General features: G+C 36.8%; 1 protein-coding gene across 22 annotated transcripts in view; it reads left to right on the top strand.

Moving 5' to 3' along the window:
• Window positions 1–14,602, top strand: part of sm (smooth) — a 783,427-nt gene that overhangs the window by 436,408 nt on the left and 332,417 nt on the right. For all 22 annotated transcript variants that reach the window (XM_067097814.1, XM_067097810.1, XM_067097830.1 and 19 more), the window contains one exon: window positions 499–551. In XM_067097814.1, coding sequence (XP_066953915.1) covers window positions 499–551 — 53 coding nt within the window. The remainder of the gene's footprint in view (window positions 1–498; window positions 552–14,602) is intronic.

The raw sequence follows: 14,602 nt of genomic DNA, 5'->3' as shown, positions 1-14,602 counted from the left end.
TTTTTATAGTATATATAAATATTTTTCTTTAGCATCTCAAAGTAACACTATTTAATTTTCATGTATGTGAAGTCATATATTATCAAATTTTTTAAATGGTTTTCTACCATATCATAAGTTATTGTAGTAACGACTTTTTTTCTAGTATAGGATATATGATATATTTTCAAAAGATGACTTTCACGAATGCATTGTTTCAGTATAACATATATTTTTGCATCAATAATTTATAGATATATTTTTTTGACCGTAGCATTTATCTTTTCTTACAAAAAAATATACCACTGATTTTTTTTAACCATAGTTTCCTTCATGTAATAAAGTTAAACTTTGCATTATTAAATCATTAGTCTTTTTTTAGAGAAATAAACTTAATCTTATAAAAACATAAAAAAGCTGCTTTTTGTGGTCACTGTTTAAACTTGACATCTGATCGACGGAGTGCGTTCAGGAGGTAAAAGTTCGTTAACGCTTTTTCTCTTTCCCTTCCCCTTTCAGAACGGACCCTATGGCGGTGGATTTAACGACTACGATAACCAGCCCAGGAGAAGGTAAGTTTCCCCTGGATTTTTTCTTTTTTATTGATGGTGTTTAGTTATTCTTACCGCTGTTTGCAATGTGTATAAAGTGAGTTTTGTTCTTCTTACCGTTGTTTGCAATGTGCGTATGTGTTTGCAGTGCATACGAGTTTTCAGTCTGCATGATTTTGCAGTGTGTGTATTTTTGTAATGTATTTTTTTGCAGTGTATATGAGTTTGCAATGTGTGTGTGTTTTGCAGTATGTATGTGTGTGCATTGTGTATATGTGCGTGCAGTGTGTATATTTGTTTGCAGTGTGTAAATGTGTTTACAGTGCGTATATGCGTATGAGAGGGCGAATAATTTTATAGAACGATTTTCTGTAAACGAGTAATGCGTTTTTTTTATGAAGAGAAAAAATTCAGGTTGATTCGCACATTGTGCTCGTGCACGCGAATGGGGAGGGAGAGAAGGAGATTACGTAAATATTACCTATATACCGGTTTCAGAGATTACTTAAATATTACCTGTATATCGGTTCCAGAGATTACTGTGTACATGCGTATGAGAGACAGGAAGGAATTTTGTTAAACGATTTTATATATGAGAAACGCTTGTGTTTTCTTTTGAATAGAGAGGAAAAAAGGTTCAGGTCGATTCGCATATTGAGCCCTTGCACGCACCTGTGGCAAGATAAAAAGAGATCACTATAAGATCACCTATATATCGGCTCCAGGGATTACCTCATCGAGAGCCCTCCATATTTGAACTTGGAAATTACTTACGGGGTTTATTTAAAGCAGCGATGTTGGACCGGACTTCAGAATGAATACAAGGTGCCAGATCGAATTAGAATTGTTGAGTGTATTTTGGGGGTACGAAATGACCTGTGGCATTGCATCTTGGCACTTGCGGTAGTAGATCCATGAACCTGTCTCTAACTTATGCTTGAATATGCGCACTGGGTGATTCGTTTTGGTCTGGGTACAGTGAGGTAGACATCTCCATAAGGGAGAGGGCGTGAGATATATAATGTTATGTTCGAGGAGTTCCGCTTGGGTTGTGATAATAGAGTAGGTTGAGTTGGAAGGCGTTTGATACCAGTTATAAGGTTGTAGAATTGAAGGGGAAAGGTGTATGGTAAAAATGTGTGTTAGAAGATTAGAACGAAGTTCTTTTTGATTATGTAGGTGCATAGAATTTTGTAGCATTCATTTCTACATTGATTCTCATCACCTCCAGTCTAGAGCGATAGGAACAGTCATGAAAATGACCAACCTTTTTAGCGAAAATGGCACAGTGCACCATCTACCCTAGACCTTGCCCTATCTATTTGGCCATAGTCCGTCGAATGAGGAGGACCACACTTGAAGCGAATAATCTAAATTGGTCTAATCAGCGCCATCCATTGCGTGCGCAGAGTGTCGTTATCACAACGAATCTCTTAGTAAACAGATTGGCAGAAGTACATATTAGGAAAACGATAGAACCACGGCATTGATAATGTGGTGTTAATATACGTTAGTCACTCAACGGTTGTCCTTTATTAGAGAGAGAGAGAGAGAGAGATGCCACACTAACAAAAAGGGAGAAATACCTGTAGTGTATTTACATATAAAACAAAACAGTTTTAAACAGTTACCAGTCATCGATATAAAAGGACAGACCTTTATTCCTCAGAGAGAGAGAGATGCCGCACTAACAAGAAGGGAGAAATAGTGTATTTACATATAAAACAAAACAATTTTAAACTGTTACCAGTCATCGGTATATATAAAAGGACAGACCTTTATTCCTCAGAGAGAGAGAGAGAGAGAGAGAGACTGCCGGTTAAGGAGTAACCCAGTCATATGCTAATGAGGATATATAAAGTAACGCTTACTGTTGATTACGCAAAGAGACATTTATTGATAGTAATTCATGGAAAGAGGCGATAATTCAGAGTAAAGTATTAATTAAAAGTGACACTTTTTCATGACTCGAGGGGCATTTTAATGCCACGGGACGCATAATATTGGTAATTCGAAACAGTTTGCTATTGACAGTTCCAAGATTACGGCAAATGTTTCATAATGTGTTGGTCATTTTAATGTTGACCATTCAAAGGGGGACATTTAGTGTGAATAATTCCAAGGACATGGATTTACTTCAGTGGACATTTAGTGGTGGTAAATTAAAATAGACATAGGTTGTTGATATTGTAAGAGAGGATTTTCTGTTGGTAGTGTTTTTGCTGTTACTGGTAATTTTGTGTTTTGAAAAATTACCGGTCATTGCTTTTATTGTTAAACGTTCAATACTGACAGTTTAAGTCCCAGAGCAGTAAACCTTCCTTAAGATTATCTTCTGAAAAGAAAGTTTTAACAGCAGTTATTAAGACATATATATTATATATATATATATATATATATATATATATATATATATATATATATATATATATATATATATATATATATATCTTAATATGTCTTAATTTTCCGGCATAGCAGTTTCATAAAAACAAGCGATAAATTTATCTCTCACTCCTTTTTCCACAAAGCCACTAATTATGAAACTCTAAGTATGTTATGATTATTATTATTTTGAAAATACGCAGAAGCCCGATAAAATCTGCCCCGCCCTTTGGCACCCGGGCGCAGCATATGTGTCATTCAAACCCCTTTTATCTCCGTGCATCTCATTATGAGCGACGCAAGTATACTAGTTGGCAAAAATACAAATTAGACACATGATAGAATCGCGACACTGATATAATGGTTTTCAGTTGAGAACATCAAAGAAGCGATGTTTGTCACATATGAGAGAAACAGCTTCAAAAGTCTAAGTGGCATTAGAATGCTGGGGATTTTTTTGAGTATTAATTAAGAGAATTAGAAGCTTTTTTTTTTTACCCTGGGAGAGAGAGAGAGAGAGAGAGAGAGAGAGAGAGAGAGAGAGAGAGAGAGAGAGAGAGAGAGAGAAAACAAGCACTGTGTCCCCCAAGAGGCTAAGAGGTATATGGAGATGTTTACTGACACAAAAGAGTGAGACAGAATTTAAGAAGCTCATTAAACTAATAGATAATTATACCCGGAGAAAACTCAATTATTTTAAGAGAGAGAGAGGGGGGGTTTAGGGGTTTTGGAGGAGAAATCTCCGTGCCTTAAGAAGTATGTGGAAGACCTATACTGACAAACAAAAGAGAGTGACAGAGAAATTAAGGTCTTTCACTAGTAGATAATTATGTCTGATGAAGATTCAATTAGAGAGAGAGAGAGAGAGAGAGAGAGAACTCGGGAATCATTCTATCCGATGAGAGAAACAGAGCGAGAGAGAGAAAGAGAGAATTCTGTGAAAAGAGTACAGGAGAGAGAGAGAGAGAGAGAGAGAGAGAGAGAGAGAGAGAGAGAGAGAGAGAACCGGTGCGTTGTCGGCGAAGAGGCTGAGATGAAGGGGGTCCTCACTAATAGAGCTTATCGGATGATGGCACTAATTGAGGTTCAGGCATTAATGTTGATATACGCTTAAGGGTGCCACCTTGTGCTGATGCTGCTACCGCCTCCTCATCTTCTGAGTCGTTCCCCTTCTCTTCCCCCCCCCTCTTCCCTATACCCCCTTCCCATAGTTTCCTGATGCCAGTACCCGTAAGGTGGTTAGGAAATCTTTTTGTCTGTGTTTGATGTGTTTATTAATTGCATTTGCAGAGACATATAATATATATATATATATATATATATATATATATATATATATATATATATATATATATATATATATATATATCAATATATATATATATATATGCGCGCGCGCAATTTCAAGAAATTTTGTTGGATAATTGACGTAGTTGTCCGTTTATTATGGTATGTTTGGAACACTTGAATACAACGTGCTTCGTAGTGAAGTGGTAAATTCTCTCTCTCTCTCTCTCTCTCTCTCTCTCTCTCTCTCTCTCTCTCTCTCTCTCTCTCTCTCTCTCTCTCTCTCTCTCTCTCTCTTCCAGATATAAAAAAATGCGGGAAGGATGAAATCCATCACATATAGAGCGGTCGTCACTCGGCTGTTGAAGATGGCACATAGGGTTTTTGGGGGTAGGGGAGAGAGAGAGAGAGAAAATGAGAGAGAATGAAGACGAGTGATTGGTGATCCCTCAAAAACAGAAGGGCCTTGACAAGGTAACTCTCTCTCTCTCTCTCTCTCTCTCTCTCTCTCTCTCTCTCTCTCTCTCTCTCTCTCTCTCTCTCTCTCTGAGACATTTCGATGTTTTGAAATGTAAAAGAATCTCCATGACGTCATTTTTCAGTCAGTGGCATCACAGTACACAGGTACAGTTTAATACTTATCGTGACTTCATATTGTCTCTTAATGGCGGGCATCTTGTTGGTACGCCAGCATACTTATCTGTTAAGGTGGGCACTTTTTTGGTACGCCAACATACCTGTCTGTTAAGGTGGGCGCCGTCTTGGCATCCCAACATACCTTTCAGTTCAGGTTGGCACCTTCTTGGCATCCCAACATACCTGTCAGTTAAGGTGGGCACCTTCTTGGTACTCCAACGTACCTTCTGTTAAGGTGGGCTCCTCCTTGATACGCCAACATAGCTGTCAGTTAAGGTGGGCACCTTCTTGGTATTCCAACATACCTATCTGTTAAGGTACACATCTTCTTGGTACGCCAACGTACCTGTCTGTTAAGGTGGGTACCCCATGGTACGTCAACATATTTGTCTGTTAAAGTGGGCTCCTTCTTGATACGCCAATATACCTGTTAGTTAAGGTGGGCAACTTTTTGGTATTCCAACATACCTGTCTGTTAAGGTGGGCACCTTCTTGGTACGCCAACATACCTGTCTGTTAAGGTGGGCACCTTGGTACGCCAACATGCCTGTCTGTTAATGCGGGCACCCCCTGGTACGCCAACATGCCTGTCAGTTAAGGTGGGCACCTTGAGGCGCCAACATACCACATGACTCTGTGGCCCACTTGCGTTGGCAAATATTATAAATCACACAGTGCATTGTCAAGATTTGTCTCTTGTGCCCCGGTCCATTGGCATATTCTACGTTTTATTGTTCTAATTTCTTTTAATTATGTTGGCCTTGGGCATGTAGAAGGCACTTTGGCATGGTACGTATAAACCTTGATGTTGGCATGTTAACGGAACCTCGGCATGCCATTTAAACCTTGAGGAATTGTTAGGGCAAGTTTTTTATTAGACACACCCATTCCGTGTGTTTGTGTGTGTGTGTGTGTGTTTTTTTTTTTTTTTTTTTTTCTCGACAGAGGGCATTGTATGGGACAAATTGGATCCCAGTTGATCTTCAGTGCATTGTAAAGACAAGTTTAATATAACGACCAGTAAACAGATTTCACTCACCAAGAAAGTTTGACGGGCGGTGCTTCCCACGGAAAGAGAAATTAATTTCAGAACGAATTTGGGGGAGTTCGTTCTACAAGGCATTAGCATAAAGGTCATTTGCATATTGATATTTTGCATTTGGTTTTATGAATAGACAGAATTTGACAGGTCTTTTCGCTTTTGGGAAATGAAAAATTACTGCTGGGAAAAAAAAACCTCCCAGCTCTAATTTGCATTGATATGACTTTTATGAAGTCCAGCAGTCTAATGAAGGTTGCTGCTGCTGCTGTTGTTTCGTGTGATAGATATCTAATATGCATACATGCGTGAGCGTATATATATATATACATACATACATACATACACACTGAAGTTGGCTGTTCAGTGAGTTAGAAACACTTGATAAAATATTCATGAAAAACAGCGACCCCTGCTAGGGATTATGGTGTGAATATATATTTATATACACGTAGACACGTACATGCGTCTATACATACATACTTACATACGCACAAAGACACCTGAAGGTTTCCTTCAAGTTGGATGGAAAGACCCTTCCAGGTCTTACCAATTATTTTGGGATGAAGTTGTGAGTCCCATGCCTTTCCATTTTATACTTCTACACAGTAAGTAGGTATACACTTAGGTTTGATTGATTGGCGTTTATTGACGCGCGTCACATCAGCAAAGGTTCGCGAGTCCAGATCCTTGCGTTTTTGTTTGCAAGTTTTCATTTACCTGGGGTCATTAATTTTAATCTCCGTCGGTCATTAGCCTTTGATTTATATCAGTAACCGCCTTAATTACCGAATACCATTTGTATTTTTCCACCAGCGTTATAGTTCGTTCCTAAGTAGCGAAGTACTATGGCTGTCGCCGACAATTGATGTTATTATATACTGGTTTTGCCGTTTTAAAACTCTCTTTCATACCGGCGGCCGCTGATTGCATGTGCATGACCGGTCACTAACGTTATTTTGAGTTACCGGTCGATCATTTGAGTTTTTTTTTTTCTTTCTTTTTTTTTTCTTTTTTGCCACCGATCGTTGATAATTTGTCCACGTCACGGGTTGTTACATTACGTCAGTAGTCGGTAATAACACGTATTAGGCCTACTGATTAGAAGTGATTAAAATTATTTTTTATTGCTGTAATATAAGAAATTATTTTAATATAACACCACTGATCGTTAATCGTAAGTTGATCAGACACCGGTCGTAACATTTTTGTGTCAGGAGTCGGTAATGGCACGTATTACCGATTAGAGGTGATGAAAATAATTTTTCGTTGCTGTAGTATAGTGTAAGAAATTATTTTAATATAACACCACTTGACGCTAATCGCAAGCGAATCAATCTTCAACTGCGATTCACACTGACGATCATTATATTGACGTATTCGAACATGTGTAGTTATCGGTGGTTGATTGATTTTTTTTTAAACTTACCATTAGCACCATTAGCGATCGCTGAAAATTGTGATTTTTTCATGCGGTAGTCAACTTTCCTATTTCCATCGTTTATCACCTGCTGTCTGTTCTCAACACTTGTCACATTCAGATTGTGTGTTCTATTCCTTTTCGCGATCGTTCTCAGTAAGTTGCTGAGCTGAGTGTTTCGTGACGAAAATCGGCATTATCGAAAGCTCGGGACTGTGTTGATATTGTCCCAATTGAATACCACCTCCCCGACCATTGTGGTTAGGCGAATGACCCCGTCCAGGCTTTCTGAAATTGCCCACCGGTTTGATTTGTAAGATATTAGCGAAGTTGGATAGGAGCTTCGATTCAGTATGCAACTCGGGTAAAGTTGTTTTCATTGCTCTTGTGTTTTGGTATAATATTGTTAAGTTCACCTTTTTATGATAATTCTGCTCCTGGGTAAAGTCGTCGTCTCTGCTTTTGTGATTTGGCACATTTTGAAGTTCAGCTTTTTCTGCTCGTGTTTTAAATCATGAATAATAATAATGATAATTTTGAAGTTCAGTTTTTAAAGTTAATTTCGCTGTTCTTGTAAGTCATAAGCATTTATTCATGGCATGACTAATAATAATAATAATAATAATAATTATCCGTGTTCAGTGATATTTGGTATATTTTGAAGTTCAGTTTTTTAAGAGAATTTTGCTCTTGGTTTACGTCATAAGCTGCTGTTCATAGCTTGAATAATAATAATAATAATAATAATAATAATAATAATAATAATAATAATCTCTCTTCATACTGGTGCAATGGAGGAAGTTTGAGGAAGCTGATAACCGTTTTGACGGTAATAATGATAATAATTAAAACATACTCATAGTAGCATGATCCTTTAAATAAAAAAAAATCCACATTTATGTAGCTGTATGCCTGTATTGAAACTGGCTTTATTTGTCCAGTAATATAATAATAATAATAATAACTGTATTTCTGTGCGAATTTTGTATAGTAATAGTATCGATGCACTTATGGAATAATTTTCACATGTGGGAGTTCTGCTCTTTGAAAGATTATTGAGTAGTTAATGGACCTTTTTTCGGCACATCTTATCCTGAATTTGGCGTCACGGAAAGTGTTCATAGGGATTATTTTACATAGCGAGAAGTGACCTGACCACTCTTGAATGGGATGGGTTTTTCGACTATTTGAGCTACAATATATTTATTTTTTTCTGGCCACGGAATAATCCGCAAAAAAATAATCCCCACCAAAACGTCACCTTTGTCGTGAACAAATATAATCTTTTAAGTTAACAATTCGAAAGTTAATAAAGGTGTCCCACGAATTATCAACACATAAATGAACTTTACATCAGCAGCAACCTGCGTCCACTGAATTATCAACACAAAATAACAATTCGAGTTATCGTCACCAAATGCACTCTACAATAACAAAATTGAACGCCGCCTTTAATTGTCACAAAATAAACGTCCCATAAATTGTTTGTACAGAAATGATCATTGAATCATCAACGCCAACTGCCTAGAGTTTTATTCACACGTATGCCAATGATGCATAATATTCGAGGCAAATACAACGTGAGCATGTATTTCAGAGAAAGGTTCACTGTATTTTTATCTCTCTCTCTCTCTCTCTCTCTCTCTCAATAGTTATAGGTTTCTCATTGTAGTATATTTAAATAAATTTAAACAGCTTGCATAATAGTTTTTTTTTAAGGAAATTTTTAAGTTGATTAAAAGTCATAGAAGGCCGATGGAATTGGCATGTAGTTTTACGCAGCGCAGAGGAACTAATATATATATATATATATATATATATATATATATATATATATATATATATATATATATATATATATATATTATATATATACATACATACGTACATACATACACTTGACGTATACATAATATACATAACTAACATTGATCCGTCTCCCCTCATAAGGGGTGATTCCGGGAAAACTTAAGACAGTACTCACTCCCCCAATCTTGTTGATCAGTGGAATCATGTATAAACTACGCATCAGAATACATATTTATATTAATGCTTTTGCATGTGCCTGCATATACGTTTGTATTTTTACGCATTATTTTATTTTTCCTTTTTTTATGAAACTGACAAGATCGAAACACCTGTTAGGAAATATCCGACGGACAGGTGCGCAGTAAACGCACACTTGTCTCTCTCTCTCTTTCTCGCTTGGTGATTATGAAACGAAAATTTCGTGCACCGGATTCATGATTTATTCCTGTATGTCATGTTTTGACTTCGAGAATACTGGCGTGGCTGTAGGCGGCCTCTGAGGATAATTGCCATGTTCGTTTATGGTTAAAAGATTGTCAGTTCCATATATACACTGTATGTACGTAGGTATGTATATATAATTAGATAAGTATATGTGTATAAACATATATAACTATATTATATATATATATATATATATATATATATATATATATATATATATATATATATATATATATATATATATATATATATATATATATATATATATATATATATATATATATATATATATATATATATATATATATATAGAGAGAGAGAGAGAGAGAGAGAGAGAGAGAGAGAGAATTTCATCCTTACAGGTTAATTTTATCAATGAATTTGATCGTGATATGGTCATTAATCGATTACCCATCGTCCATTACGTAAAAAGAGTACAGTGGATCACGTCTTTCACACCTCTGTACGCACGCGCGAACTTTGAACGAAAACCCCATGTTTATCTATTCATGTATTCGGTTGCGAACTGCGACCGAGCTTTCATCTTTTTTTCTTATTTTCATCCTGCTTCCTGACGATCGTAAATCAATCGTCGTTTCATAAGTTATGCGTCATTAGTGTTTGGTTGTATCTCTGTTGCGTTACACGTCGCGAGGTCGTTGTTTTCTGTCGTTGTAGGTAATGTATTTCACGTAGCGCGGTGTTTTACAGGTATCGTTTATATATAATTGCGTTTTCGTTTTGATGTTCACTTTATTGTTGTTAAGTAGGTGGGTTATTGTAGGTAATGTCCAGTTTTATTTAACTTTGGTATAGAATATACTTTTCCCCAGATTAATGTGCAGTGTGTCCGATTTTATTAGAGTTGGTTGATAGTGTCCTCTATTTTTATCTAAGATTTATGCATGATGTCCTTTCTTGAGGCAGTTCCCTGATACATTGTCGTTCAGAATTCATTTGACGCAACGTCCATTCGGCTCTCTAATGGAGATCAACGATTTCATTTCTTTCCTAACAAGTAAAAATACGCCGAAGTTTCTTCAGCGCAATCGAGTTTTCTGTACAGCGTATAGTCAAGGCCACCGAAAATAGCTCTATCTTTTGGTGGTCTCGCTACAATGCTGTATGAACCGCGGCCCATGAATCTTTAACCACGGCCCGGTGGTGGCATATCCCATATCGTTGCCAGAAGCACGATCATGGCCAACTTTAACCTTAAATAAGATAAAAACTACCTTGCCTAGAGGGCTGCAATTTGGTATGTTTGATGATTGGAGGGTGAATGATCAGCATACCAGTTTGCAGCCCTCTAGCCTCAGTAATTTTTAAGATCTGAGGTCTGATAGAAAAAAGTACAGACGGACAGACAAAGCCGGCACAATAGTTTTCTTTTACAGAAAACAAAAAATTTTACGAACGTCCCTTTGGCACCTTAATGCAGATTGAGGAATTTGATTGATGCAGCATGTGGATAACTAGGTCCGGGGTTCGTTCCCGCTTTGTTTCCCTCCTATCCACCAATTGTAAATGTGTACCAGTGTCTCATGGGGTTAAGAAAGGGCCGTGTGGTTAACAACCTCGTTCCTGGGCACTTGCTAAGAAGGCGGAGGGGTTTATCTTTTTGACGTCACCCACGCGTGTGTGTGTGTGGGTATATATATATATATATATATATATATATATATATATATATATATATATATATATATATATATATATATATATCTATATATATATATATATAAATATAATGTCTCCCCGTTGCTAGGAAGTTTTCTCATTCGTGAGGTTTGGTGTCCCATAGGTAATGTTCCCCTATTAGGTCCGGCTAGGCACGCAGGAACGTCAATAACCCCAGACGGAATTTAGAAGAGCCCCATAGAATTCCTGCTGCGCCTTAAAATAGGAAAAGGATAAGATGTGTAAGTTTAGTTACTAAGACGGTCGCTGCCGTTCCACGCTAGAAGAGTTTTTTTTCTTTTTCTTTATTATTATTATTATTATTATTATTATTATTATTATTATTATTATTATTATTATTATATTCAGTAGAGGAAATCTATTCATAAGGAACAAGCCCACAGGAGTCATTGACTTGGAATTCAAGCTGCAAAAGAATATGGTGTTCATTAGGAACAAGTAAGAAGAGATACAACTTCATTAAACAAGTAAAAAGTGCGACGATTTCTGTACACCCGCTACAGCGTGTAAGCAAGGCCACCGTGAAACTTTAACCACGGCCTTTTGGTGGCCTATCCTATATCGTTACCATGAGCACGATAATAGCCAACTTTAACCTTAAATAAAATAAAAACTACTGAGACTAGAGGGTTGCAATTTGGTATGTTTGATGATTGGAGGGTGGATGATCAACATACCAAATTGCAGCCCTCTAACCTCAGTAGTTTTCAAGATCTGAGGGCGGACAGAATAAAGTGCGGACATTACAGAAAACTAAAAAGAAAAAAACTTAATAAATAGATAAAATAGATCAAAAGTGTTTTTGTATGGTAATGACTACGTAGTTTTACGTCGATTTTCTTTAATATCTCAAGAAATTATAAATCCGAAGTTTTATTTATAAAAGCCAAACAGCATTTTCTCTCAAAATGTTGTTGAATATACAAGTATTATCCTTTTACATGTATTAAATTATAAAACTGTACAGCTTTTCATTTTATGCTGTAATGGCCTTAAAAATAAGATATATACATTATTTAAATAAGTCCTTTTTCTCCCGAAACCTCTGAAAATATACAAATAATCCGGTTAAATGTAAATTAGAAACTGTACTTTTCATTGGATGCTTTAGTGGCCTTAAAATTAAAATGCAAGTAGGTAAATTATTTAAATAATGCTCTTTTGGATTTTTCCGTATGAATGCGCATAAATGCACGTGTAATAATTGTAATATGTGTATTTTTGTTTTTCGCACAATAGCAAAAATATTGCATATAACTGCACTTTAATGGTAACATATATGTTTTGCATTTTGCAAAACAACAACAACAGGTCCGTCCTCTCATAGGTCGTTTCAAGTTGCATGCGACGTATCGAGTCATTACATATAGTATTTAGCTGTATTGCGGTACGGCTATTTCATACGGCTCCGCCTGTACTCCACCGAATTGCCTGCGCAAGCGCGCTTTGGCGCAGTGGCCGGGGCAAGGCCTGGGTAGAGGCTGGGCCCTTCGAACGTCACTCCTAATTTGAATGATTACGTACTAGTCTCGTGCTACTGCCATCGACCGTTTAGTAAATATTGTTCCTAGAGCTGATATGCAGTGTTATGGCAAATGGACGTCTATCTTTTAAGATTAGTGGGGGTTTTAAGTACAGTTTAGAATTAATTAGCTTGGAGAATGGATAAAATATGGTTATTGAACTTCATGCCTTGTTGGTTTGTGTGTGTGTGTGTGTATATATATATATATATATATATATATATATATATATATATATATATATATATATTTTTTTTTTATTTCTTTTTAATCTAAGGCTTTGTAGTGACAAGCGTATCCAAAAGTGTCAAGAATTAGAGGAGTTAGGAGGGCATTGTAGTTATTGCAGTTACCTATGTCTGGTAAAAAGTGACCAGTAGATTAGATTCTCTCTCTCTCTCTCTCTCTCTCTCTCTCTCCATATATTTGTATATATATATTCATATATATATATATATATATATATATATATATATATATATATATGTGTGTGTGTGTGTGTGTGTGTGTGTGTGTGTGTGTGTGTGTGTGTGTGTGTGTGTGTGTGTGTGTAGATAGACTGATAGCAGACAATAAACAAAGCCCACTTAGTACTCTAGCTAATGGAGAGTCGTTTGTCAGCTTTCAGGAGGGAGCATCCCTTTCCCCCTTTCAGCAATTCAGTTTCAACCCCATAAACTCGTTGTGGTTTTAGTTTTCAGCTTTTTATTTGCATTCCTTACGTCCTTACACTACAGTAAACGCCATCATAAACCCACTTCGGGAACGTATCACACAAACATCACAGACAAGTTGAAAAAAAGTCGGCGACTGTAAGTGGAGAACGAATCTTTGGTGGCAGAACGCTGGATAATCGTATGAAGCAATGTGTCGTTGATTTGTATTCGACATGTTTGGGGCGTGTATGCAATAAGTTGCCGACATGTGGTTATGACGTACTCTAGTGTGGTCGACAACATTGGTAGAGAACGAACCTTTGGTGGCAGAATGCTGGATGATCGTATGAAGCAATAAGTCGGTGCTTTGTATTCGACATGTTTGGGACGTGTATGCAATAAGTTGCTGACATGTATTTATGACATCCTGTAGTGTGGTCGACGACAATGGTAGAGAACGAACCTTTGGTGGCAAAGTGCTTCATAATCGTATAATGTATGAAGCAATAAGTAGTTGATTTGTATTCGACATGCTTGTGACGTGTATGCAGTAAGTTGCCGACATGTGTTTATGACATTTACACTATTGTGGACGCAACCTTACAGTTGATTCTGTTTTTACCCTTAACTAACCCTTTTCCACTCTTCCATTATTCAAGTCTGCTTCTCTTCTCTCCTCAGTCTTCAGCAGATCGTCAAGATACACAAACCCTCTACTCAGGCCTTCATTTCCTTCAGACAGCATCTTTCCATTTATATCTTTTGTTCTGAAATCCATTTGTTGATTAAGCTTTCTCTCTTCATTTACGTCCTTTTAGAAAAACAGAATATTCCCCCTACAGCTTTTTATCATCATCTCCCTTCTTATTTTCATTACTTACCTTATTTTCCCCCTCACACTTTTTTTTTCATGATTATCTTATACTCTTATACATCCTCCGTATGCTTGCACATGATTTTCACGTCCATTATGTAATTGCAGTCCTAAGTTATGCCCTTTTCTCCCTCGCTAAACCCTTCTTTATCTCATATCACCTTTTCACCGTTTTTATTCCTTCTCTTACCCTCATGTACAGACAAACACTCCCCGCTGTCCTTATGATCTCATCGTTAAATTTTACGAACTTCTCTCCTACTCATTCCTCCCCTATCTTTAACCCTAGCCCTTATTT

Source organism: Macrobrachium rosenbergii, chromosome 54, assembly GCF_040412425.1.
Source record: "Macrobrachium rosenbergii isolate ZJJX-2024 chromosome 54, ASM4041242v1, whole genome shotgun sequence".
Classification (NCBI taxonomy): domain Eukaryota; kingdom Metazoa; phylum Arthropoda; class Malacostraca; order Decapoda; family Palaemonidae; genus Macrobrachium; species Macrobrachium rosenbergii.
Note: the sequence above shows the minus strand (reverse complement) of the source record. Positions and strands in the feature narration are given on the sequence as shown.